The following is a 26,837-nucleotide window of genomic DNA, read 5'->3' as shown; positions in this document are numbered from 1 at the left end:
TCTCCCGTCTGTCCTGGGCCACCAGAGTCGCTCCTCAGTAAAGAGGCGCCTTTCCGTCCAGTGGCGCTCTCTACGATAATCTTCAGACCGGGGCCCGCTGCGAGGGTCCCCGCTCCTGAGGTGCCACCTAAGTGGGCCAAGACTGAGGTAGAGTGGGGTCCACGTCCCGCACCCGAGCAGAGGCCCACCCGGACCCTCCCCTTTAGATTAGGATTTTGCGGCCGAGGTCCGCACCTTTGTGGGGGGGTACTGTCACGCCCTGAGTATTTGTTTTCTTTATATATTTTGGTTAGGTCAGGGTGTGACATGGGTGATGTATGTGTTTTTGTACTGTCTCTGTTTTTTTTAGGTTTATGGGGTTGTTTACCATCTAGGGGGTTATGTATGTCTATGGTTACCTAGATTGGTCTCAATTAGAGGCAGCTGTTTTTTGTTGTCTCTGATTGGGAACCATATTTAGGCAGCCATCTTCTATGTGATGTTGCATGTTAGCACTCAGTTTCGATAGCGGTCACGTTCATTTTTGTTATTTTGTTTGTTTGTTTAGTGTACTTTGTGTTTTTTCGTCATTCATTAAAAGTATATATTCACACCATGCTGCGCTTTGGTCTCCTCACTACGACGATCGTGACAGTTAGACTCACAAATATCATACCCCCAAGACATCCTAACCTCTCACCATTACAGGGGAGGTTAGCATTTTTTGGGGGGGGGGTATGATATTTATGTCTCTGTAATTTTCTCACTTATCATTATTCACGATTCATTCGGGGCTATCCAAAATTATGGTAGTGTCACGTTCTGACCTTTATTTCCTTTGTTTTGTCTTTATCTAGTATGGTCAGGGCGTGAGTTGGGGTGGGCAGTCTATGTGTGTTTTTCTATGTTGGTTTTTGTGTTCAGCCTAGTATGGTTCTCAATCAGAGGCAGCTGTCGTTAGTTGTCTCTGATTGAGAATCATACTTAGGTAGCCTGGGTTTCGCTGTTGGTTTGTGGGTGTTTGTTTCTGTGTGAGTGTTTGTCGCCGCACGGTACTGTTTCGGTTTTCATCACATCATTTATTGTTTTGTATTTCAGTGTTTAGATTGTTTTTAATAAATCGTCATGAACACTTACCAAGCTGCATCTTGGTCCGATCCTTACTCCTCTTCAGACGAAGAGGAAATCTGCCGTTACAGAAACACCCACCACAAAAGGACCAAGCGGCGTGGTAATGGGCAGCAGCAGCAGCGAACACAAGACTCCTGGACTTGGGAGGAGATTATGGACGGTAAAGGACCATGGGCACAGCCAGGGGAATATCGCCGTCCCAAGACAGAGCTGGAGGCAGCAAAGGCAGAGAGACGCTGGTATGAGGAGGCAGCACGGCAGCGCGGCTGGAAGCCCGAGAGGCAGCCCCAAAAAGTTATTGGGGGAGGCACACGGGGAGTGTGGTGAAGCCAGGTAGGAGACCTGCGCCAACTTCCCGTGCTTACCGGAGAGAGAGAGGGACCCGGGCAGGCACCGTGTTATGCGGTGGAGCGCACAGTCTCCCCAGTGCGTGTGCATAGCCCAGTGCGGTACATTCCAGCTCCTCGTATCGACAGGGCTAGAGTGGGCATCGAGCCAGGTGCCGTGAAGCCGGCTTTACGCATCTGGTCTCCAGTGCGTCTCCTCTGGCCGGTGTACATGGCACCAGCCTTACGCATGGTGTCCCCGGTTCGCCAGCACAGCCCAGTGCCGGCTATTCCACCTCGCCGCACTGGCCTGGCTACTGGGAGCATTCAACCAGGTAAGGTTGGGCAGGTTCGGTGCCCTCTTTGTCTTTATTTAGTATGGTCAGGGCGTGAGTTGGGGTGGGCAGTCTGTTTGTTTTTCTATGTTGGTTTTTGTGTTCAGCCTAGTATGGTTCTCAATCAGAGGCAGGTGTCGTTAGTTGTCTCTGATTGAGAATCATACTTAGGTAGCCTGGGTTTCGCTGTTGGTTTGTGGGTGTTTGCTTCCGTGTGAGTGTTTGTCACCACACGGTACTGTTTCGGTCTGCATCTTGGTCCGATCCTTACTCTTCTTCAGACTAAGAGGAAATCTGCCGTTACAGGGAGCATCCACATGAATGTAGAAGTGTTATGAAACATATTATATTAATAATAAAAGTGACTCCAAAATAAAAGTGATTCCAAAATAAAACTGACTACAAAATGATACAATACATGATTTACTATTAATTTCTATTGGGCACACAAAATAATCTGAAACAACCAAAACCAACAGCAAATACAGCCGAACAAATGTGTAGAGTCACAGGCTTGATGTAGTCATAGCATGCTATGAATATGGGACCAAATATTTTACTTTTTATAACTTTAATACACATATAAGTGAATTTGTCCCAATACTTTTGGTCCCCTAAAATGGGGGGAATATGTACAAAAAGTGCTGTAATTTCTAAACGGTTCACCCAACATGGACGAAATTATCCTCAAATTAAATTTGAGAGTCTGCACTTTAACCTCAGACATTGTATCATTTAAAATCATTTTTAAAATAGTAATCTTCTAGCTCTGTCAAATTTGTTGTTGATCATTGCTAGACAACCATTTTCAGGTCTTGCCACAGATTTTCAAGTAAGGCCCCGCTTTATTTTGTTTCTGCCCCTCATTTGAATAAGGTGAGCATTAATTTCACCAGTAAGGGGTAGAGAAGGTGGGTGTGGTAACCGCTCCCCGCTCCCTCAAGGACCCAAGAGTGGTGCTTGACAAATGGCTCCACTCCAGAGAAATGCAGCTCAATGCTCCGAGCCATGAATACAAAGTGATACATCTGAACATTGGCATAATTAAAATTGCATCTGGGCTTTATTTGATCCATTTTAGGGTAATTAGAGGTGCGGTTGTGTTATGATAGGGTGGCTGGTGTCACGGGAGAGAGGCAGATCGATAGAGCAGGGTTGTATTCATTACGCACCAAAACGCACAGATTTTCCAGGTCAGTTTTCAGTGAGAAAATGATTTGGAGGACACTGTCTCTCTATGAACACTATCTAACAGGATAGAGAGGTCGCCAGTCTTGATCACCTTCCTGAGTAAATCTAGATATTAATATGCAAATGTATTTGTACTAGTGCTGACCTAGAATATCACAAACATATTGCATTGGGTCACTGATGAAGTGACTTCCCCAAAGGCCACACATTGCACATGTAGGCCTAAATTAATATGACTGCCACACTGACTGGTTCTTGTGCCACACTGGTACGTTGGTTGATTTGATGTGTTCATCATCAAAGGAGATAGCGCCACCTAGTGGTGTATAACTCAGAGGATGATAGTCCTGGTAATTTTAGAGTGAAAGTAGAGTAAGATTTGAGAATTGTCAATAAGTACAGTGTTGCAAGTCATTTATATTAAGAGCATTTCATACATACACATTTTTTTTGGTTCCTCAATACATACATATTACACTGAACAGTCCCCCGAAGTTCCTATATGGTCCTCATCCTCTCCAGTTTCTCACAATGTGTTCTAATCAGGCAGGAGGTGCAGTAGATTTGCCAGATTCTCTATACTGAAGTGTCCTGTAAGTGATTAACATGCACAACTTAGGATGCCAAAACCTTGAGAATCTGATGAGTCATGCTAGATAAATTGCGAGGTCTGAGGAGTTGGCGATAAGGAACGCTCGGAACAGTCCTCCATCGCTGGTTCTGAACATCAAAAGCCATGCTGACACTCTGATTCACTGATAGACAGGAGGTATTCTGCTGGTGGGGCAACTTAATATAGGCCTCCGTACTCATATGAGGAGAGATTAACAATCAGTTCATCTAGAACGTGTAAAAAGTAGATGTGAAAGTATCCTTCAACGCTGAAAAGGGGACATTTTAGGCAACATGGCTATTGCAACACATATGCATGATCATTCACGTCTAACAAGAAGCGGTGGGCCATTATTCACAACACTTTAAAATGTCAAGAAGAAAATGTACATAATGGATAGCCATAAACCACCACCTTCACCAAGACCAATTTTCACAACCGGAATTAGGGCGCAGTAGCTGGCGGTGGTGCGAAAGGGCTGGGTTTTGATGAATAAACAAGTTGTGGGTGTATTGAGGCTTGGCCCCTTACTGGTCAATCACAACGTGCTCCATGTCTAAATTTGTGGTTGCTTCAAGTACAGTCTTTTATATATTGCGTTGTCATCAACTCCAACTTGAATGTTAGTCTGTTATAACCTAGTTTGTTAAATAGCCTGCCACACATTTGCTACATATTTTAAACATGTTTGCAGTCTAATTGCATTAATTCAATATGGAAATACATTGTTAAACATAGTCTATAGCATGCTATAGGGTCTATCCATGCGTGTCGAGGTCGCCTGATATGTTATTAAAAAATATTGCAGTCAGCTGCAGAACATTTGCAGTTTCATAGTTCCTCTGACAGTTTCAAGCTCTCCCAACACCCATATCCAAGCCAACTTTTTTGCACATTGAGTGTGAAATGCAAAATTAACATAGGCATATGCCATTTTCATGAGGTCAATACCCTAATAGACCTATAATCACTTTTCCTACATATATAGGCGAATGGTAGGCTACATTCTTTAGCCTACATCTTGACCTTCATTTAGCCTACTGACAATTTATTTGTCTATTTTTGATCCAAAATATATGTTTGCCTTTTTACTTATACCGAACAAAAATATAAATGCAACAATTAGTTTATAGTTCATATAAGGAAATCGGTCAATTGAAATAAATAAATTAGGCCCTAATCTATGGAGTTCATATGACTGGGAATACACATATACATCTACAGTATTTGTCACAGATACATAAAAAACTACAGGGGTGTGGATCAGAAAACCAGTCAGTATCTGGTGTGGCCACCATTTGCCTCATGCAGTGTGACACATATCCTTTGAATAGAGTTGATCAGGTTGTTGATTGTGGCCTGTGGAATGTTGTCCAACTGTGCGAAGTTGCCGGATATGGGCGGGAACTGGAACACACTGTCATACACGTCATCCAGAGCATCCCAAAAATGCTCAATGGGTGACATGTTAGGTGTGTATGCAGGCCATGGGAGAACTGGTACATTTTCAGCTTCCAGGAACTGTCTACAGATCCTTGCGACTTGGGGCCATGCATTATCATGCTGAAACATGAGGTGATGGTGGTGGATGAGTGGCGCAACAATGGGCCTCAGGATCTCATCACAATATCTCTGTGCATTCAAATTGCCATCAATAAAATGGAATTGTGCTCGTTATCCGTGGCTTATGCCTGCCCATACCATAACCCCAGCTCCACCATGGGGCACTCTGCTCACAACGTTGACATCAGCAAACCTCTCGCAAACACAATGCCATACAAGTGGTTTGCGGTTGTGAGGCCAATTGGGCGTAGTACCAAATTCTCTAAAACAACGTTGGCGGCGGCTTATGGTAGAGAAATTAATATTAAATTATCTGGCAACAGCTCTGGTGAACATTCCTGGAGTCATCATGCCAATTGCACACTCCCTCAAAACTTGAGACATCTATGACATTGTGTTGTGTGTGGCGTTTTATTGTCCCTAGCACTAGGTGCACATGTGTAATGATAATGCTATTGAATCAGCTTCTTGATATGCCACACCTGTCAGGTGGATGTATTATCTTGGCAAAGGATAAATGCTCACTAACAGGGATGTAAACAATAAGGAAATATGTTTTTTGTTCCTATGGAACATTTCTGGGATCTTAAATTTCAGCTCATAAAACATGGGACCTTTACATGTTGTGTTTCCATTTGTCTTCTGTGTAGTTTTAGCCTACAATGTGTCATAAGATGTTTGAAGTAGACTACTGTGTTGTTTGTGTGCCTGACAAAAACCACAGTTATGCTGTGAAAAAAGATAACTCCTCTTACAGTCTACTTTGTTGTTTTCAATTTTTAGAAAATCTGAATCTGGAATCAATTGAATGAGTCAGATATGCACATGAATTTAATATTAGGCTATCTACTAAGGCACTCAGTAGGGCCTACCTATACGAAACTACTGAATGGCCATGACTGTAATACAAGATATTTAACATAATATCACATTTACAGCATTATTCATCACAAATATAAAATATTGGCTACAGTTTTGATGCAATATATGGAGTTTTGTATTGGAGAAATTCAGGTAGGTCCCTCCCTATTTTGTTCTGTTTGCTGCCTTTTAACAAAATGTTTTACAACAGAAACAGTTTAGTCCAAACAGGAAAAGTTTTGCAACAAAAACAAGAGTTCTATTGAACAAATTCAGGTAGGTCCGTACCCAATTCATTCTGTTTACTTCCTTTTGATTCATAAATTGTCAACTGTTTCTGTTGCAAGAGGTAATGAATACACTCTTGGTTAAAGATGTTGAGAAGAAACCTAGTCTCAGAGCATTTCGTATTATTATGTATGTAAATCCGAGACACAATTCTTATTATATGTCAAACCTGGAAAATGTAAAATATGTTATGAATTTGCAAAATGTATGAAATGTTACGAATTCTAGCTAACTGGCTAACGTTAGCTAGGCTAGGGGTTAGGGTTAGGTGTTAAGGTTAGGTTAGGACTTAGGTTAAAGGGTTAAGGTTAGGGGAACGGTTAGCTAAAAGAGTTCAAGTTAGTGTTAGGGGAAGGGTTAGCTAACATGCTAAGTAGTTGAAAAGTAGCTAAATAGCAAAAATGCTCAAGTTGCCTGTGATGAGATTCAAACTCGCAACATTTGGGTTGCTAGACGTTCATGTTATACAGCCACTTATCCACCCCAACCAACCACCCTACTGTCTTATGTAACCATACCAAACATAACATATCATACTAACGAGTATCCTTGATTTACATTTACTATGTTACGTCTAGTCTATGAGACCAGGCTGTGAGGAGATGCTTTGTCAAACAAATGAGAAGGTACATACATGGATGTATTCAAACCACTAGATGGGGTAATAATTTCAGCTTGATTCTAACAAAATCTAGCTGTGTTACTACATGCAATGATGTCAATGTGAGTTGACCAGTTTACCCTTCAGCATTGCCTGTTTATCAAGCAACGCATAGGCCTAATGGCCCAGCAGCTGGGTAGGCTTCCACCTTCTAAGTTAACTTGAGAGATATTAAATGCGTCTATCCATAAGTGACCTAAAGCCACACAACATGTGGTTACCCTAGTTAAACTATCCAGTGATACATGATGATTTGTCTTTAGATGGGGGCATCTCAGTTCTCATGAGTATGGAAACGTTCTGGTTGGCGGTTGCACTGGCTGTGTGGGATGATGCCATGTTGAGGTGTGGCGTCTCCCCATGTTAAAATGTGTCCCCGGCAGAGATCTAGCACTCCAATCACTTCGCCACTGTGAGCCTGCAGGGACCATATTTTGCAAACGGCAATATAAATGCAGCTAACTGAGTGCGTATGAGGAAGACAGAGGAGCGGAGACGAGTGAAGATAGGGAATAGGGATACTATACTGTTTGTGGTGTGGAGAGGTGTGTGTGTATGTGTGTGTGACGGTGCGTATATACAAACATATGTCTGTAGGAGAGAGAGAGATGAGGACAGGGTGAACTTTGATACAAACATGTTTGTCTCTCAGGGATACCTTCACCAATGCAGTAGCCAGGAAATGTTGACATTGTTTATTATTCAGATCCACCGGTGAAGTAAGGTGAAGCCAGTAGTAAGAGGCATCTCTATACAATACTTTGTTACTGGGATGGTGGGTGCTTGTTGAAGAGAAAATTCTGCAGAAACATTTGGGTCAGTGGAGACTATGAGGGGATGATGACACACAGAACCGCGGGAGGCTGAGAACAGGCTGCTAATCAGCATGTTCCGCCCACATCTCTGGAACTTTAACAAACAAACAGGTGCTGCACACTAGCTCTTTAACGAGCTAGATATTCCCCATGATGCCGTCTCAACGGGCTGCCAAGACTGAGTGAGAGGACAAGGTCCACGCTCCCCCCTCTCAAAACCAGCCTACCCTCAGAGAGATAGTCACACAGTCAGTCAGTCCATGGTGTATTGGTCTCAATAACATACTTTTTGCCTATACCATTTTCATACACAAAACAAACATAAGAGCACACACATACAGTACAATGAACATACACTAGGCAGCACTGCAAGGCGGTCTCACATGGATTGCTCATGAAAACAAATACCATACAAATACCGGGATTTGTATCGAAAATGTCATGCAAATCATCATCCAATAATAAAAACTCTAACAAGCTTGACCTGTCAGTAAGTACTGATTAAGGCTTCCCCTCTGTAGAAAGACCTGTTATGCAGCTGCTGATCCTATTATCCTATCTGATCCAGCTCAGACAAATGGCTGGAGATAAGCTCCTTGCTAAATACACACATACACACACACACACACACACACACACATACTCTTTCAATGTACACTATTTTTGTGCAGCTCTGCATTACATTAACCGATGAGACATAAGTCTTGATTTCTTGGCATGTTGCTCATGTAGCATAACAACTTTAATGACACAATCATCGTATCTCTCTCTCTCTCTCTCTCTGTCTTAATGCTTATCACTGTATTTAGCAAAAGTACAAATAATTACTCTTTAGTACTAGAATGAATTCATTTCTTGTTATTACTATAACTGTGCATTTGCTTGTTTGACCAGGTGTGTGCGTGTCTATGCCATGAATTCAGGATTGGAGCAGCCTGCTGGCCCTGCGTCCAAGCCTCTTATCCCTAGGACAGGCCAAACCACGTAGGAGATTAAATTATTATGGAGAGAGCCTTTATATACAGGTTAAGGGTTTGCATCACAGTAGAAAGATAGGAGAACTGAGTGGAGTTGTGTGTGTGTGTGAGAACAGACTGAAAGCCCAGGAAACTTCGCTGATAACTTTCTTTTCTAAGCGCAACCATGAAGAGGGCAAATGTGTTTTTCCAGCTGCCCAGGCTATCCCCAGGGTACATCAAATACCTGAAGGTGAGTGCCCTAAACCATACTACCATTCTCATTCATGCTTAAGTACATGTAACCATGTAAGCCAATTTTTACATCCCACATATAGATGGAAAAAAATATTGAGTTCATTTTAATGACATAAATTCACTAACTTGTTTTCTTAAACATTTCAATTCTGACGGGAGATAAGAAGCTCTATTAGGTGACTGGTTTAGTGTGGGTGTGTATGTGTGTTTCAGACTCAGACAAAGCATAACATGGATTGGTTGGAGAGGAGCGGGCCTGGGGAAATCATGACCCCCCACATTGCCTTCCTATTAGGGACCATGGGCATCACCCTTTCTGGGTACAGCTCCCGCCAGCTCACCCTGCACAACAAGCCCTGCGCCCGTGTGCTCCGGTGAAGGAGAATATGAATAGATGGAACAAGACGCATGGCTTCTTCCCCTATCTCCGTGTCTCACTTTATCGCTCTTTAGCATTGATGTCTAGTTTAACATATAGCCTTGACATGCAGTACAGATGGACAGTGTGGGCTGGTCATTGCGTGTGACTGAAGGACTGATGTCATATGAAGAACTTTACCTGCTCTTTGATGGACAACGTTAAACTGGTCCGTTTAAATGGCGATGGGTCTCACAGACATTGAATATGAGTGTTAAGTGTCCTATAGCTAGACTGGGAACACGGTTCTCTCTATACTGTGGTGAGATCTTGTACTTGCTTTATCAGTGTGCTTATTTTAATATGCATTTTGTCATCAAAATCATCCTCACTCTGCATGAGGAGTTTTGTTAAAGAGTCATCTGCGTCTTAACTGACAACAACAAAAAACATAATGCATTGTGGGTCCGAATCATGTGCACCGGGGTATGCACTGAGTGAGGTATTGTTTTTCAAAAGAGGAGGCATTGAGAGACTATGTTGTAATCATTTGTTGGGTGAGCAGCCTAGAAACATGACCAATGATATAGACTATATGAAGGCACTGTTGATCCCTGGTTCTGATCCAATCCAAATGAAGAGATTAATACCAAGGTCTACCGGGGAAGACCATGCAGATTTACCTGTTACATGATAGAACAACTTGTCTGTTGAAACGTTGGTTATTAGGTTATTAAATGATTGCATCTGAGCTCCTAGAGTTTGCGGCTCTCATTTTCTTTTTCACGTGATGGAGCAGCCTCAGCTGAACCCAAAAATCACAACAGCTGTCTATCATATTTTTTCTGTAGAACGACTGAGAAAGCATGTTGTGTTCATGTCTTGACATTCTAAACAATAATTTGGAGTGTCTCAACGTCATGTGTTCGGTTTAAGAGAGACTCTCCTATTGGGCTAATCGGTGACCCACTGGCACATCTCGCTTGGTCAGAGGGAAGAATAATAGGCAACACAGAGCTACACACAAGGGCACTTTATTTACATCATGGCCATACAAATGTAGTGGGAAAGATAGTGGAAATGGTAGCGGTTCTGTAATGGACTGAAAACAGGGATAATGAGCACACAAATCAATAACTGGTAGCACAAGTAGAGAAACAATAATATTAACAAAGGAAGGACTGTATAAATACTGACATATGCTACATGAAGAGTATCACACACAGAACAATGAATTAGAATACTTAAGTCATCTACTAGGATCTCAATGATCACACATTACGACACAGTAAACACAAAGGCAACATGCCAACGCATCACCACTGCCTGCCCTCCAGGACATCTACAGCAGCCGGTGTCACGGAAAGGCCAAGAAGATCATCAAGGACCTCAGCCTCCCGAGCAACGGCCTGTTCATCCCGCTATCATCCAGAGGGTGCGGTCAGTACAGGTGCATCAAAGCTGGGACAAAGAGACTGAAAAACAGCTTCTATCTCAAGGCCATAAGACTTAAATAGTTACCACTAGCCAGCCTCCACCCAGTACCCTGGCCTGAACTTTAGTCACTGTTACTAGTCAGCTACCCCCAGGTTACTCTACCATGCACCTTAGTGGCAGCTGCCCTATGTACTGTACATAGTCATGGAACACTGATCACTTGAATCATGTTTACATACAGTTTTACCCACTTCATATGTACAGTATATACTGTATTCTAGTCAAGGCATTTCCTATTTAACTATTGCTGTACATATACTATTATTCAGATATTCAGATTCTACGCATATATCGTCTATATGTCCCATCACATATACATACACTGCATTCGGAAAGTGACTTTTTATTTACGGAAGAATTTAGAGCCTTTGCTATGAGACTCAAAATTGAGCTCAGGTGCATCCTGTTTCCATTGATCATCCTTGAGATGTTTCTACAACTTGATTGGAGTCCATCTGTGGTAAATTCAATTGATTGGACATGATTTGGAAAGCACACACCTGTCTATATAAGGTCCCACAGTTGACAGTGCATGTCAGAGTAAAAACCAAGCCATGAGGTCGAAGTAATTGTGTCGAGGCACATATCTGGGGAAGGGTACCAAAACAGTTCTGCAGCATTGAAGGTCCCCAAGAACACAGAAGTTATGAACCATCAAGACTCCAGAGTTCCTATGTAGAGATGGGACAACCTTCTCGAGGGACAACCATCTCTGCCACACTCCACCAATCAAGCTTTTATGGTAGAGTGGGCAGATGGGAAGCTACTCCTCAGTAAAAGGCACATGACAGCCTGCTTTGAGTTTTTTTAAAGGCACCTAAACAACTCTCACATCATGAGAAACAAGATTAATCTGATGAAACCAAGATTGAACTCACGTCTGGAGGAAACCTGGCACCATCCCTACGGTGAAGCATGGTGGTGGCAGCATAATGCTGTGGGGAGGTTTTTCAGCAGTAGGGACTGGGAGACTAATCAGGAACGAGGGAAAGATGAACGGAGCAAAATACAGAGAGTTCCTTAATGAAAACCTGCTCCAGAGTGCTCAGAAAGGTTCACCTTCCAACAGGGCAATGACCCTAAGGACACAGCCATGAAATGCAGGAGTGGCTTCTCTGAATGTCCTTGAGGCCAAGCCAGAGCCTGGATTTGAACCTGATCTAACATCTCTGGAGAGATGTGAAAACAGCTGTGCAGTGACGCTGCCCATCCAGCCTGACAGAGCTTGAGAGGATCTGCAAGGAATGGGGGAAACTCCCCAAATACAAGTGTGCCAAGCTTGTAGCGTCATACCCAAGAAGATTCAAGACTGTAATCGCTGCCAAAGGTGCTTCAACAAAGTACTGAGTAAAGGGTCTGAATGATTATGTAAATGTGATATTTCAGTCATTTTATTTATACATATGCAAACATTTCAAAAAAACTGTTTTTGCTTTGTCATTATGGGTTATTGTGTGTAGATTAATGAGGGGGAAAAAACAACGTAATCCATTTTCGAACAAGACTGTAACGTAACAAAATGTCTAAAAAGTCAAGGGGTCTGAATACTTTCCAAATGCACTGTATGTATATACAGTACCAGTCAAAAGTTTGAACACACCTACTTATTCAAGGGTTTTTCTATATTTTTACTATTTTCTACATTGTAGAATAATAGTAAAGACAAACTATGAAATAACATCATGTAGTAACCAAAAAAGTGTTAAACAAACCAAAATATATTTTAGATTGGAATGCTTTTCAATTAACAGGTGTGCCTTGTTAATTTGTGGAATTTCTTTCCTTCTCAACGCGTTTGAGACAATCAGTTGTGTTGTGACAATGTAAGGGTGGTTTACAGAAGTTAGCCCTATCTGGTAAAAGACCATATTATGGCAAGAACAGCTCAAATATGCAAAGAGAAATGACAGTCCATCATTACTTTAAGACATGAAGGTCAGTCAATCCAGAACATTTAAAGAACTTTGAAAGTTTCTTCAAGTGCAGTCGCAAAAACCATCAAGTGCTTTGATGAAACTGGCTCTCATGAGGACCGCCACAGGAAAGGTTACCTCTGCTGCAGAGGATAAGTTCATTAGAGTTAACTGCACCTCAGATTGCAGCCCAAATAAATGCACATTGTTCAGGTAACAGACACATCTCAACATCAACTGTTCAGAGGAGACTTCGTGAATCAGGCCTTCATGGTCGAATTGCTGCAAAAACAAAACACTACTAAAGGACACCAATAAGAAGAAGAGACTTGCTTGCGCCAAGAAACACGAGTAATGGTTCCAACTGCCGTGTCTTTGTGAGACACAGAGTAGGTGAACGGATGATCTCCACGTGTGGTTCCAACCGTGAAGCATGGAGGAGGTAGTGTGGGGGTGCTTTGCTGGTGACGGTCTGTGATTTATTTAGAATTCAAGGCACTCTTAACCAGCATGGCTACCACAGCATTCTGCAGCGATATGCCATCCCATCTGGTTTGCGCTTAGGGAGACTATCATTTGTTTTTCAACAGGTCAATGACCCAAAACACACCTCCAGGCTGTGTAAGGGCTATTTGACCAAGAACGAGAGTGATGGAGTGCTGCATCAGATGACCTTGTCTCCACGGTCACCCAACCTCAATCCAATTGAGATGGTTTGGGATGAGTTGGACTGCAGAGTGAAGGACAAGCAGCCAACAAGTGCTCAGCATATGTGGGAACTCCTTCAAGACGGTTGGAAAAGCATTTCTCATGAAGCTGGTTGAGAGAATGCCAAGAAGCAGAGCACTTACACAAATGACTGATGATTGGCTGATAGAAACTGATGATAAAGTGATGGGGGCTGTCTTGTTAGACTTCAGTGCAAATGTTGACATTATCGATCATATTCTGCTGCTGGAAAAACTTGTGTGGCTTAACACCCCCTGGTATAATGTGGATAAAATGTTACTTGTCTAACAGAACACAGAGGGTGTTCTTTAATGGAAGCCTCTCAAACATAATCCAGGTGGAATCAGGAATTACCCAGGGTAGCTGTCTAGGCCCCTTGCTTTTTTCAATCTTTACTAAAGTTGATGCTACTGACTTTGAGTAAAGCCAGTGTCTATGTATGCAGATGACTCAACACTATAAATGTCAGCCACTACAGTGACTGAAATGACTGCAACACGTAACAAAGAGCTGCAGTTAGTTTCAGAGTGGGTGGCAAGGAATAAGTTAGCCCTAAATATTTCTAAATCTAAAAGCAGTGTATTTGGGACAAATCATTCACTAAAACCTAAACCTCAACTGAATCTTGTAATAAATAATGTGGAAATTGAGCAAGTTGAGATGACTAAACTGCTTGGAGTAACCCTGGATTGTAAACTGTCATAGTCAAAACATATTGATACAACAGTAAGAAAAAAGGTTCCACGCGACTGGTCTTGAATCCTGGACCCATTACTCATGCAGGTCCAGGATTAATTTCAGCCAGGGTTTGCTTGTGTTTCACACATGCTTTATACTGTGGATCAGGGTACCAAACACTCCAGGATCCGGGTCGTAAGGGGATATGGAAATTCATCACTTTAGAAAGTGTCAAATGTCAACAGAGAATATGTGGACGTTCCATGGGAGTTCTCTAACTGGCACAATGGAACAAAGAGAAGGATGTGAATCATGACTGCACATGGAACGCCACACACGCACCACAACATTGATAGTGACTAAACCACACCTAGACACTCAATATCATTTTTCTTGTTCTATTGGTTGAGGTGAACGGCAAGGTTGACATGTTTTGTTCTCATGAATTGTTGTAGTGAATATGTGTCCTTGAACTATTTGGTTCATTAAAGGTCTTTGTAGCCTAGTTGTTCTAACTCTATGATGTCCATGACATGTGATGTCCATGATGTCCCTCGCTTCATACTCGTCGCCAAACCCACTGGCTCCATGTCATCTACAAGACCCTGCTAGGTAAAGTCCCCCCTTATCTCAGCTCGCTGGTCACCATAGCATCTCCCACCTGTAGCACACGCTCCAGCAGGTATATCTCTCTAGTCACCCCCAAAACCAATTCTTTCTTTGGCCGCCTCTCCTTCCAGTTCTCTGCTGCCAATGACTGGAACGAACTACAAAAATCTCTTAAATTGGAAACACTTATCTCCCTCACTAGCTTTAAGCACCAACTGTCAGAGCATCTTACAGATTACTGCACCTGTACATAGCCCACCTATAATTTAGCCCAAACAACTACCTCTTTCCCAACTGTATTTAATTAATTTATTTATTTTGCTCCTTTGCACCCCATTATTTTTATTTCTACTTTGCACATTCTTCCATTGCAAAACTACCATTCCAGTGTTTTACTTGCTATATTGTATTTACTTTGCCACCATGGCCTTTTTTGCCTTTACCTCCCTTCTCACCTAATTTGCTCACATTGTATATAGACTTGTTTTTTTTTACTGTATTATTGACTGTATGTTTGTTTTACTCCATGTGTAACTCTGTGTCGTTGTATGTGTCGAACTGCTTTGCTTTATCTTGGCCAGGTCGCAATTGTAAATGAGAACTTGTTCTCAACTTGCTTACCTGGTTAAATAAAGGTGAAATAAAATAAATAAATAAAAATGACATGTTTAGGCATGTTTTTGCTGGTAAGGGAAAAGATACAGGATTTTATTCCCCCTTTACTGTTTATTGGCACATGGCACAATCTGGCCTACCCCTCCCAACAGAGGCCCAACCTCTATTTCCCTTTCCTGCTTTCTAATCCTGCCCTAAGGGTGTCCAGAAGAACTTGTTCTCTCCCTTCGTTTATAAAACGTTGTCACTGTTTCTTATCGCTTTATTGAACTGATGAGTACCAAAGACCCAGAGAAATGTTTCACAGGTGCACAGCTCACATAGGGAGTGTATATGAATGACATCCCCGGCAGGTCTGAATACAGCATGTAAGAACAACCTGTTCACCGGTGAGGCATTATCTTTTCCTTTGACAGCTACAGGCTTTCACTTATTCACTTATTGGTGCCTTATTGAGTGCAGCTTTGAATGGTCATGTAAAAGTCTATACGTCTATAATTAAGTGTTTTTAGACTCGAAAAAGTCAACGAAAATCAATATTAGTCAAGAATAAGACATTTCAACATTCACCAGATGACATTGTGACAAACGAGACTAGTGGATCAGTACAGCAAAAGGGGTATAAGATGAAAGGACATTTGTATTATTAACTTCAGCACAATCCTGAGGTAGCTAGGTACATGGGCACGTTTCCTCGTTGTTCCTTTTGAATCTAATCTGACTAAACCATTCTCATTGTTCATGTTCCCATTTGCATCAACTGTATTTGTGGTTACTCTCAAATGAAAAGAGAGTGTTTAATCTGCACCTGCTTCTTTTCTCATTCTTTCTCTCTGTACACAAAAGCTATTTAACAACAGTTCAACAAAAATCTTCATTTGGTTGAATTTCTTTGAGTTGTGAATGATAATGTAATAATGCGTTTTTTCCTCTCTTCACAGGAGCCAAAATGCTGTCAAGTACTTTCCTTACAGGAGCTTTGCGTATCTTCCTGGTAGGGATCCTCTGTCTAGGAGGATTTGTGACACTGTTTTTTATGCATTACAAATCAGCTCTGGACTGTACTCCCCAGCCTCATTACTCAAAGCGACCTGAGAACAGGTCCTTGTCTAAGCAGCCAGAGCCAGAAAAGCCCATCATGCTGTTGTGGTTCTGGCCTGAAAACCGCAGGTTTGATTTTAGCGATTGTGCCACTTTCTTCAACATTGATGGCTGCCACCTGACAGATGACAGGTCTCTGTACAACAAGGCAGATGGTGTGCTCATCTTTCACAAATCCATCAAATACGATTTATCCAACTTGCCTCCATCACCTCGACCACCATTCCAGAAGTGGATTTGGTATCATGTGGAATCACCTACAAATACAATTAGGATACCTGGTCTAGATAACCTTTTCAATTTGACCTTGAGTTATAGGGAAGACGCAGACATCCCTGTTCGTTGGCGCTTGACCGTAAGGAAAGGCCAGGGTGAAGACTTTGTGTTGCCAAAGAAGGATAAATTAGTTTGCTGGATTGTGAGCAACAATGACCCTACCACTGGAACAGGGGTAAGGCACAAATATTACAGAGAACTTGTAAAACACATTAAGGTGGAACTCTTTGGCACAGCCTTTGCTAGATTCTTGAAATATGAGGACTACTACTCAACACTCTCCAGCTGTAAGTTCTACCTCTCCTTTGAGAACTCAGTCCACAAAGACTACATCACTGAGAAGCTAAACGGACCACTTGCAGCAGGAACAGTGCCAGTAGTATTGGGCCCACCGAGACAGAACTATGAAGACTTTGTCCCAGGAGATTCCTTCATCCATATTAATGACTTTCCCGATGCAAAAGCCCTGGCTGAATTCCTCCTCAAGTTGGACAAGGATGATGAGGCATATCTGCGCTACTTTCAGTGGCGTAGAAACTTCTCTGCTCAGCAACATCTGGTTCAACTGAGTCAAGAGTTCATCCAAGCTATTTGCTATGCCTGTGACCACATAGGCAAACATTGGGAGTACAGGGTTGTTCACGATGTTTACAAATGGCATTTTGGTTAATCAGTCACTTACATCCTCATCGGTGTATGTGCTGTTACCACTATATTACCCTCTTCTCTCCGTGTACAGTATCATGTCTCAGGGTGGAATTTAGTCACACCCAGCATCCCACATTAGCAACGTTTACACAGTGCCTTTACGACCTATTACACTACTTGTAAGATAAGTGTACCTGGTAGCTTTCCTGTACTAGTGTCATAGCTACGTATTTAAGTATCCAGAACCATTCAGGCTCTTATCTTTATAACTACCGAACAACTAACCTATTTATTGTCTGAATTACTACCTGTACGTATGTTTTATATCTTTACACTCACACATTTTGAGCTGAAATAATTAAAGGGTAGTTCCACCATTTTTAAAAATGATCTCCAGCACAATACCAGTGTCTACAAACGTGAAAACAGAGCATTTCTAACTGATGACATCATCAATTTTCAAATACCATGAGAGTAGTTATTGTAGGGTAGCTTCTGTCAAACTAACTTTCACACCTCGTTGATTAGGGAGGGGGCGGGACTTCTGCCTAGGATTTGAATATCACACCCATTGTTCTGAGTCGCCGGGGCATTACGACATGATGTATGTAAGCATCACACCCATTGTTCTGAGTGGCAGGGAAATTACGACATGATGTAGAGTATGTAAACATCACACCCCTTGTTCTGAATGGCTAGGACTTTAATATCACACCCAGGTGTGACTTCACGCCAGGATGTAAATATCACACCCATTGTTCAGAGTGGCTGTGGCATTACCACATGTTGTATGTAAACATCACACCCCACTTTTTTGATTAGAGTATATCGGATGTGAGGAGGGTCCTTAGTGTCTGTGTGCAGACATGGTGTAAAAGGTGCTGATCAAGGTATTGTATTGGGGCCTAGTTGCTTCAAATAATTGTTTCATTAATAACCAGAGCTGTGAATTTAAAACATGCAGGGTTCATTTAATTCTAACCAGAAAATTGTTTGGTGATTAAAACAATACCAAACATGAATGTTATATTTTAAATTTGGGAATTTTTACCTCGGTTTGCGTGCATATGTGTCTGTGAGGAGGGAGTTAATGTATGGGGGTCTAGCATGTGAGGTCAGGGTGGCATCTGGGCATGATGCCTATACCATTTTCCTTAACCAGAGAGAATGCTTGAACTTGTAAGAGGTGTGTCAAAGATCAATGATGTACAAATAAAGCACAATTATTAAGACATCAACTGCTGACATTACAGCAGACAACATCTTGAGCATTGACTCTTGGGCAGCATCCAGTCAGCCAACTCTATTCCATCACTGAGCAGAAAACACCTGTATACAGCTGTAAGTACATCAGTACGTTTTTAGATGCATCTTAATATACACCAACTGGTTTGTTCATTTTTTAAACACCCATCATTGTTTTTTTAATCAAATGTCTGGGAGAACACTCATTGTATCTTTTCAATACAGCTCCTGGAGACCTTACACAAATCTTCGAGTACAGACACCATGTGAAATGTGTTTCACTGCTTCATCAAGGGTGTAATATCTGTCATTTCAACATGATTTTATTGTCTTTATCGACATAGCTGAGAACCACGGACATGTGCAGCCAACAACTTCAGAGCCTTTGTTATTTGTCTGCTGGTGGTTGACAGGGTCCTCATTGGATTCAAACTGGTTAGGTTTTAGGCCTCCTATAGCATTCACACCTGGCCCAAACAAATTCACAAAGTCACTTGTTCACTGCACCAAATGACACTTTCAATTTGGATACATACTCAATCTAAGTATCTGCTTTTCAAAAAACAATATTCACTTTATTTTTATATGATTTTCATAATTTGTTAACAATACAATGAACTATCATTTAATTAAACTGCTCAAAACTGATAACTACTGAACCACAATTATATAGTGCATAGTTAACGTACAGTGCCTTCGGAAAGTATTCAGACCCTTTTCTATGAGACTCAAAATTGAGCTCAGGTGCATTCTGTTTCCATTGATAATCATTGAGATGTTTCGACAACTTGATTGGAGTCCACCTGTGGTAAATTCAAGTGATTGGACATCATTTGGAAAGGCATACTCCTGTCTATATAAGGTCCTACAGTTGGCAGTGCATGTTAGAGTAGAAACCAGGCCATGAGGTCAAAGGAATTGTCCATAGAGCTCCGAGACAGGATTGTGTCAAGGCACAGGTCTGGGGAAGGGTACCAAAAAAAATCTGCAGCATTGAAGGTCCCCAAGAACACAGTGGCCTCCATCATTCTTAGATGGTAGAAGTTTGGAACCACCAAGACCCTTCCTGGAGCTGGTCGCCCAGCCAAACTGAGCAATCGGGGGAGAAGGGCCTTGGTCAGGGAGGTGACCAAGAACCAGATGGTCACTCTGAGAGAGCTCCAGAGTTCCTCTGTGGAGATGGGAGAACCTCCCAGAAGGACAACCATCGCTCCAGCAAGGTGAAGTATGGTGAAGTATGGTGGTGGCAGCGTCATGCTGGAAGACTAGTCAGGATCAAGGCAAAGATGAATGGTGCAAAGTACAGAGAGACCCTTGATGAAAACCTGCTCCAGAGCGCTCATGACCTCAGACTGGGGCAAAGGTTCACCTTCCAATAACGACCCTAAGCACACAGCCAAGACAACGCAGGAGTGGCTTTGGGACAAGTCTCTGAATATCCTTGAATGGCCCAGCCAGAGCCCGGACTTGAACCCAAAAGAACATCTCTGGAGAGATCTGAAAATAGCTCTGCAGCAACGCTCCACATCCGACCTGACAGAGCTTGAGAGGATCTGCCGAGAAGAATGGGAGAAACTCCCCAAATACAGGTGTGCCAAGTTTTCAGCTTCATGCCCAAGAAGGCTCAAGGCTGTAATCACTGCCAAAGGTGCTTTAACAAAGTACTGTGTAAAGGGTCTGAATACTGAAAGTGTGATAGTTTTAAATTTGAATACTGTCACGTTCGTTGTACGGAGGAGACCAAGGCACAGCATGGTAAGCGTACATACTTCTTTAATAAAGAAATAACACTGAACAAACTAAGAAAACGAACAATGACGCAAATATGAGTAGTGCAGACAGGCAACTAAACATTGAATAAGAACCCACAAATACCCTATGGAAAATAGCTACCTAAATATGGTCCCCAATCAGAGACAACGATAAACAGCTGCCTCTGATTGGGAACCAATTCAGGCCACCATAGATCTACATATACCTAGACTTACAAAACCCCCTAGATATACAAAAAACCCTAGACAATACAAAAACTAACATACCCACCCTAGTCACACCCTGACCTGACCAAAATAATAAAGAAAACAAAGATAACTAAGGTCAGGGCGTGACAAATACATTTCCAAAAATGTCTAAAAAACGTTTTTTGCTTTCTTATCATGGGGTATTGTGTGTAGATTGCTGAGGGGGAAAAAATATTGAATCCATTTAAGAATAAGGCTGTAACATAACAAAACGTGTAAAAGGTCAAGGGGTCTGAATACTTTCCAAATGCAATATATATAGTTTGATAACTGCTGAACACTGTACTTTCATATATTTTTATCTCATAAATGTAGTGATTTGGCATCAATATATGTTGGAAGGTAAAACCAAATCAGATGGATGTGGCTGTAAGTACTACATCAAATGACAAAGTGGAAAGAGTCACTTTGTGCTACCATTTGAAATTACAGTGTCGTGTACAATGCACTGCTGACATACATGGGTTATACATAACAATATATTCCACTCATTATCTGAATTTCATTGAGACACTGTGAGCAGAGAGACAGGCAATACTGTATAAATTGACCAGGCACATAAAAAAAAGGTTATCTTGCACATTGTTGCATAGAGCAGAAAGGGCATACAACACAGTGCTACATTTTTAAAGTAGCCAACTGTTTTACAACACCCCTATTTCTGATGATTTGTCCTAAGTATGTACTGTATAAGGATAATGAAACTGAAACGGACATATTTCCCAACCTGCCATTTGATACAAATGATAAAATGGTGCATGTCAAGTTATAGTCAAGTATTGTATGGAAACTGATATTTACCATCTATTCAGCACTTCAAAAATAACAGTTTTGAACAGTGTATCTTGTATTTTTGCTATTGGATTACATGGTAGTGAAAAAGACTAAATGGTGAGCCTATCATTAACTAATGGGTTTTCCATATCCGTCCCCATCACTAGTAAATTGTTTATGTTTTTTCGGGCCCTTTACCGCACCGCTGATGTCTTATTTACTACCAAACAGTCGTTTAGACAAAACACAAGTTGTTATAAAATCCGTATTCAAATGATTCCATACGGAGAACAGGCATATGCGCTTTTCTGATTTTCTTTGCCGTTTGGATTATATTTATTTGTCTTTTTCATAATCGGTTCGTCTCAGGGTGTTGTTTAGATATGGATTTTGCGTTAATTGCATTTTTAAAAAGATGTGTTTTTAGCCTGCTTTCATTAAAAGTTTTTCATAACACATCCTAGGAATAATTTTGACACTGAATTTTGAGACAAATAAACCTAAGGTGAAACAGGGAGACACTAATGGTTTATATATTACACATATCCAGAATGCTCATTCTGACAATAAACATGTAGCTTTTAAAGGACGTTACAATATATATTTTAGTTATCGATACAGTATGTCAGGACTGTACTACTACACTAACACATACTACTAATGTACTACTATCCAAGATGGTAACCCTTGAAAATGACTGATAAGTGCCTAAACTGGAACGCAGTGGCAGTACAGTAAAATTATATAAATTATGTCAGAGCTCAGCGTTTTGGGGGTTTTGGCTGACAGCTGTTCTGAATTTGAGCACCGCACTAAACCAGAAATCATCCCCATCCCTCACACTAATTTGGCAACTTTAGCAATTTTTTTGTTGTTTTAGTGAGGGAAATGCTGTAAATTAAGAGGATTCAATGTATTTTGAAAGATGAGATGTTGAGGATTATAATACTGCTTTGATGTCATACAAGCAAGCCAAACACACCCACGAGTCCAAATGAGCACTTCACATTTCCGTATCATAAAACTCATGTCATATACAGTGTCAATGTTTTTTATCACTATGTTTGATGTAGTTAGTTACAAAATGACATGGCATCAAAACCCTAGCTTGTTCTGAACAGAATGAACAGCAGCAGGAGCCCTATAACGTCATGGAGAAACCAGGCCCAGTGACATACAGGATAAACCAGCCAGATCAGCCGTCAACGGGAGCAAGTGTATAACATTAACCTTTTGAAAAAGTGGGAGGAGGATGATGTTACCGTGGCCTACTGTATGTACAGAGCTTGCCGTGGAAATGACACATTTTTACATCTCAGGGTGGGACCTTACTTTCCAACAACTCCAAGAGGTAAGACACTTCATTGATCAGTACACGGTTGTCTTTTCCTCTTTGCCCGGGTGGACAGATATGCTAGAGCACAATATCCGTACGCCAGTTGGGAAGACTGTACACGTGAAGCCGTACAGGGTCAGTGAAGCTTGTCGCAAAGCCATCCACACTGAGGTCAAAAGGATGTGTGAGTTGGACGCCATAGAGGAGTCAAAAAGACCATGGGTCTGCCCCATCATCCTGGTATCCAAGCCAAATAGTACACTGTGCTTCCTTTTGGCATTCACGGGGCCCTAGCCACCGTTCAAAGACTGGCCAAATCGGGACTCTGCTGCGGCCTACCTGGACAAAGTGGTATTTTTTAAAATATTTTTTTATTTATTTCACCTTTATTTAACCAGGTAGGCTAGTTGAGAACAAGTTCTCATTTGCAACTGCGACCTGGCCAAGATAAAGCATAGCAGTGTGAACAGACAACACAGAGTTACACATGGAGTAAACAATTAACAAGTCAATAACACAGTAGAAAAAAAAGGGGAGTCTATATACATTGTGTGCAAAAGGCATGAGGAGGTAGGCGAATAATTACAATTTTGCAGATTAACACTGGAGTGATAAATGATCAGATGGTCATGTACAGGTAGAGATATTGGTGTGCAAAATAACAGAAAAGTAAATAAATAAAAACAGTATGGGGATGAGGTAGGTGAAAATGGGTGGGCTATTTACCAATAGACTATGTACAGCTGCAGCGATCGGTTAGCTGCTCAGATAGCTGATGTTTGAAGTTGGTGAGGGAGATAAAAGTCTCCAACTTCAGCGATTTTTGCAATTCGTTCCAGTCACAGGCAGCAGAGAACTGGAACGAAAGGCGGCCAAATGAGGTGTTGGCTTTAGGGATGATCAGTGAGATACACCTGCTGGAGCGTGTGCTACGGATGGGTGTTGCCATCGTGACCAGTGAACTGAGATAAGGCGGAGCTTTACCTAGCATGGACTTGTAGATGACCTGGAGCCAGTGGGTCTGGCGACGAATATGTAGCGAGGGCCAGCCGACTAGAGCATACAAGTCGCAGTGGTGGGTGGTATAAGGTGCTTTAGTGACAAAACGAATGGCACTGTGATAAACTGCATCCAGTTTGCTGAGTAGAGTGTTGGAAGCAATTTTGTAGATGACATCGCCGAAGTCGAGGATCGGTAGGATAGTCAGTTTTACTAGGGTAAGTTTGGCGGCGTGAGTGAAGGAGGCTTTGTTGCGGAATAGAAAGCCGACTCTTGATTTGATTTTTGATGCATTCGGAGACGTGGGAAGACCACACGGAGAAGGTAGGCCGTGTCTTGGGTTGTCTCCGACAGGCAGGCCTGACAGCCAACACAAAGAAGTGGGTGTGGCACCGTGAGAGGCATGAGCATAGGTGTGGCTGAAGGACTCCCAGTGCAGTACCATGGACAGTGGCACTGGCTGCAGCACAGTGGACCACGGCACTCAGTTCAGCAGTGTGGAAGGCTGAGTTATCATCAACACCAGGCCAGCCGAAGACAGCGCCACAGCTATGCTCACCCAACACACCTGTGCAGGATTATATAATCAGCACACCTGCAAGGCATTCCCTAATCAACTGACTGGCACAAGAGTGAAGGCTGGACATCACTCAAGTGAATCAGTTAGGTAGACGCAGCCAGAGTGTGCCTACTCTCCCACTTACACCGTGTTTCTCTCTCCTTCCACAGACTCCTCAGGAGGAGAGTTACGGACTGGGCCAGTGAGGCCACAGCACCGCAGGAGACTACAGGTGACCGCCATCTTTAACCACCCTCTTGCTTGAACAGCTTGTGAACTGGAGTGCCAGAGACACTAAAAGCTAAAGTAAAAGCATCTGGAAATTGAAATATTTTGTTGTGTGTTTACTCATTGCCGCTTGTGTAGTCAGGCACAACCACTCTTCCCGACAGGCATTTATTGGTAGATGGGTTAAAAGAAAAGCAGACATTGAATATCCCTTTGAGCATGCGGAAGTTATTAATTACACTTTGGATAGAGTATAAATAAGCCCACTCACTACAAAGATCCAGGCATCCTTCCTAACTCGATTGCCGGAGAAGAAAGGAACCGCTCAGGGATTTCACAATGAGGCCAATGTGGATTTTAAAACAGTTAGTTTAATGGCTATGATAGGAGAGAACTGAGGATGGATCAATAACATCAGTTACTCCCCAATACTAATAGAGTGAAAAGAAGAAATCCTGTACAGAACAAAAATATTTCAAAACATGCATCCTGTTTGCAACAAGGCACCAGAGAAATACTGCAAAAAAAATGTGTCAAAGCAATTAACCTTTTTCTCTATACAATGTGTTATGTTTGGGGCAAATACAACACATTACTGAGTACCACTCTCCATATCTCCAAGCATAGTGGTGGCTGCATCATGTTATGGGTATACTTGTAATCGTTAAGGACTGGGGAGCTTTTCAGGAGAAAAAAGAAACGGAATGGAGCTAAGCACAGGCAAAATCCTAGAGGAAAACCTGGTTCAGTCTGCTTTCCACCAGAGACTGGAAGATTAATTCACCTTTCAGCAGGACAATAACCTAAAACACAAAGCCAAATCTACACTGGAGTTGCTTACCAAGAAGTCAGTGAGTGTTCCTGAGAGGCTGAAGTTTTTACTGAAATCTGCTTGAAAAACTATGGGAAGACCTGTAAATGGTTATCTAGCAATGACCAACAATCAATTTGACAGAGCTTGAAGAATTTTTTAAATAATACATTGGCAAATGTTGCACAATCCAGGTCTGGAAACCTCTTAGAGACTTACCCAGAAAGACTCACAGTGGTACTCGCTGCCAAAGGTGATTCTAACATGTATTGACTCAGGGGATTTAATACTTATCTAATCATGATATATTCATGTTTTATTTTTCATAAATGTTTTACAAATGTTAGGGTGGGTTGCACCAACATGGATTAACTATTAAACTGGGTTAAATCTCTTTTTCTGGTGTTATTAGAGACTTGTGGAGACTCTGACGTGAAAGCACGTATCGTTCTTACTCTTCTCAACGAGCAGCGGGGGCTGCCGTGGGCTCCACCCCCGTCCCAAAGCACTCACAGGACTCACACTCACAGCAGTCCCACCCAGCTGCAGTCAGAGCAGATGTTCACCCCTCCGTGTCCAGACTGCAAATGAATTTGCGCATGCGGGAAGCTTCCGCTGGCTGATCCCGCCCTGGCTTACATTCATGTAAAATGTCAAATGTGCTTTGTCTAAAATAAATCACTGCATTTGACTCACACAGGCTCAGTCACTTACTCACCTTGTCCACTGTGTGTGTGCCTCTCTGTGACATAAGCTAAACGTCTAGCTATCTAAACTGTACACTCAAAAATACAGAAAGGAGTGGGAATCAAACCCTGAATTCAAAGGCTGGTTGAAGCCGTTTATTGGAGATGATACACGGGCATACTGCCTGTATTGTAAGGCTGATTTCTACGCCAAACTTAGTGATGTAAAAAAACACAACTCAAAAACATACTCACAAGGCAAAGCCTTATAACAGTTCCACCCAAAACAAGCTGCCATTTATGGTTGAAAAAGTTGACACTGCAAAAAAGGCTGAGGCCACCATGGCATTAGCTATCGCTGAACACTGTTCTATGCTGCCATGTGATCACATTGGAGAAGCATGTAGAGCTGCTTTCTCAGACTCCACTGCTGCTACCCACTTCAAAATGCACCCGACAAAGTGCACAGAAATGATTAATGGTGTTCTAGCACCATACTTTCTGAAAAAGTTGGTTGCAGATGTGGGTGACCAGTGTTTCAGCCTCCTCCTCGATGAGTCCACGGATGTTAAGTGTTTCTAAGTACCTGGGGGTTGTGATAAGGTACTTTAGTGACACCAAGCAGACAATTGTATCAACATTTCTGTGGCTTGTTGAGTTGGAGGGAGGAGATGCCAAATCTATAGCCTGTGCTGTTATGGCTTTTCTTGAGAAGTGTTGTCTTAAAAAAGAGAAACTCCTTGGGGATAGGGACCGACAATGCCTCTGTTATGACGG

At 42.1% G+C, this 26,837-nt stretch overlaps 1 protein-coding gene and 1 long non-coding RNA gene across 2 annotated transcripts; both read left to right on the top strand.

The window, feature by feature from the left end:
• The first annotated feature begins 16,325 nt into the window (after positions 1 to 16,325).
• LOC115107343 (4-galactosyl-N-acetylglucosaminide 3-alpha-L-fucosyltransferase 9-like) lies at positions 16,326 to 18,612 on the top strand. Its single transcript, XM_029630742.2, has one exon. It carries the CDS (start codon positions 16,326 to 16,328, stop codon positions 17,421 to 17,423), a length of 1,098 nt encoding a protein of 365 aa, XP_029486602.1. The 3' UTR covers positions 17,424 to 18,612.
• A 3,955-nt stretch (positions 18,613 to 22,567) lies between these two features.
• LOC115107342 (uncharacterized) lies at positions 22,568 to 26,394 on the top strand. Its single transcript, XR_003860186.2, has 3 exons — positions 22,568 to 22,792; positions 24,506 to 24,567; positions 25,787 to 26,394. It is a non-coding gene; the product is annotated as an uncharacterized LOC115107342 (long non-coding RNA).
• Positions 26,395 to 26,837: the final 443 nt, after the last annotated feature.

The sequence above is a fragment of the Oncorhynchus nerka genome, linkage group LG24, assembly GCF_034236695.1.
Source record: "Oncorhynchus nerka isolate Pitt River linkage group LG24, Oner_Uvic_2.0, whole genome shotgun sequence".
Lineage (NCBI taxonomy): Eukaryota > Metazoa > Chordata > Actinopteri > Salmoniformes > Salmonidae > Oncorhynchus > Oncorhynchus nerka.
This window is presented reverse-complemented; position numbering and strand designations above follow the sequence as displayed.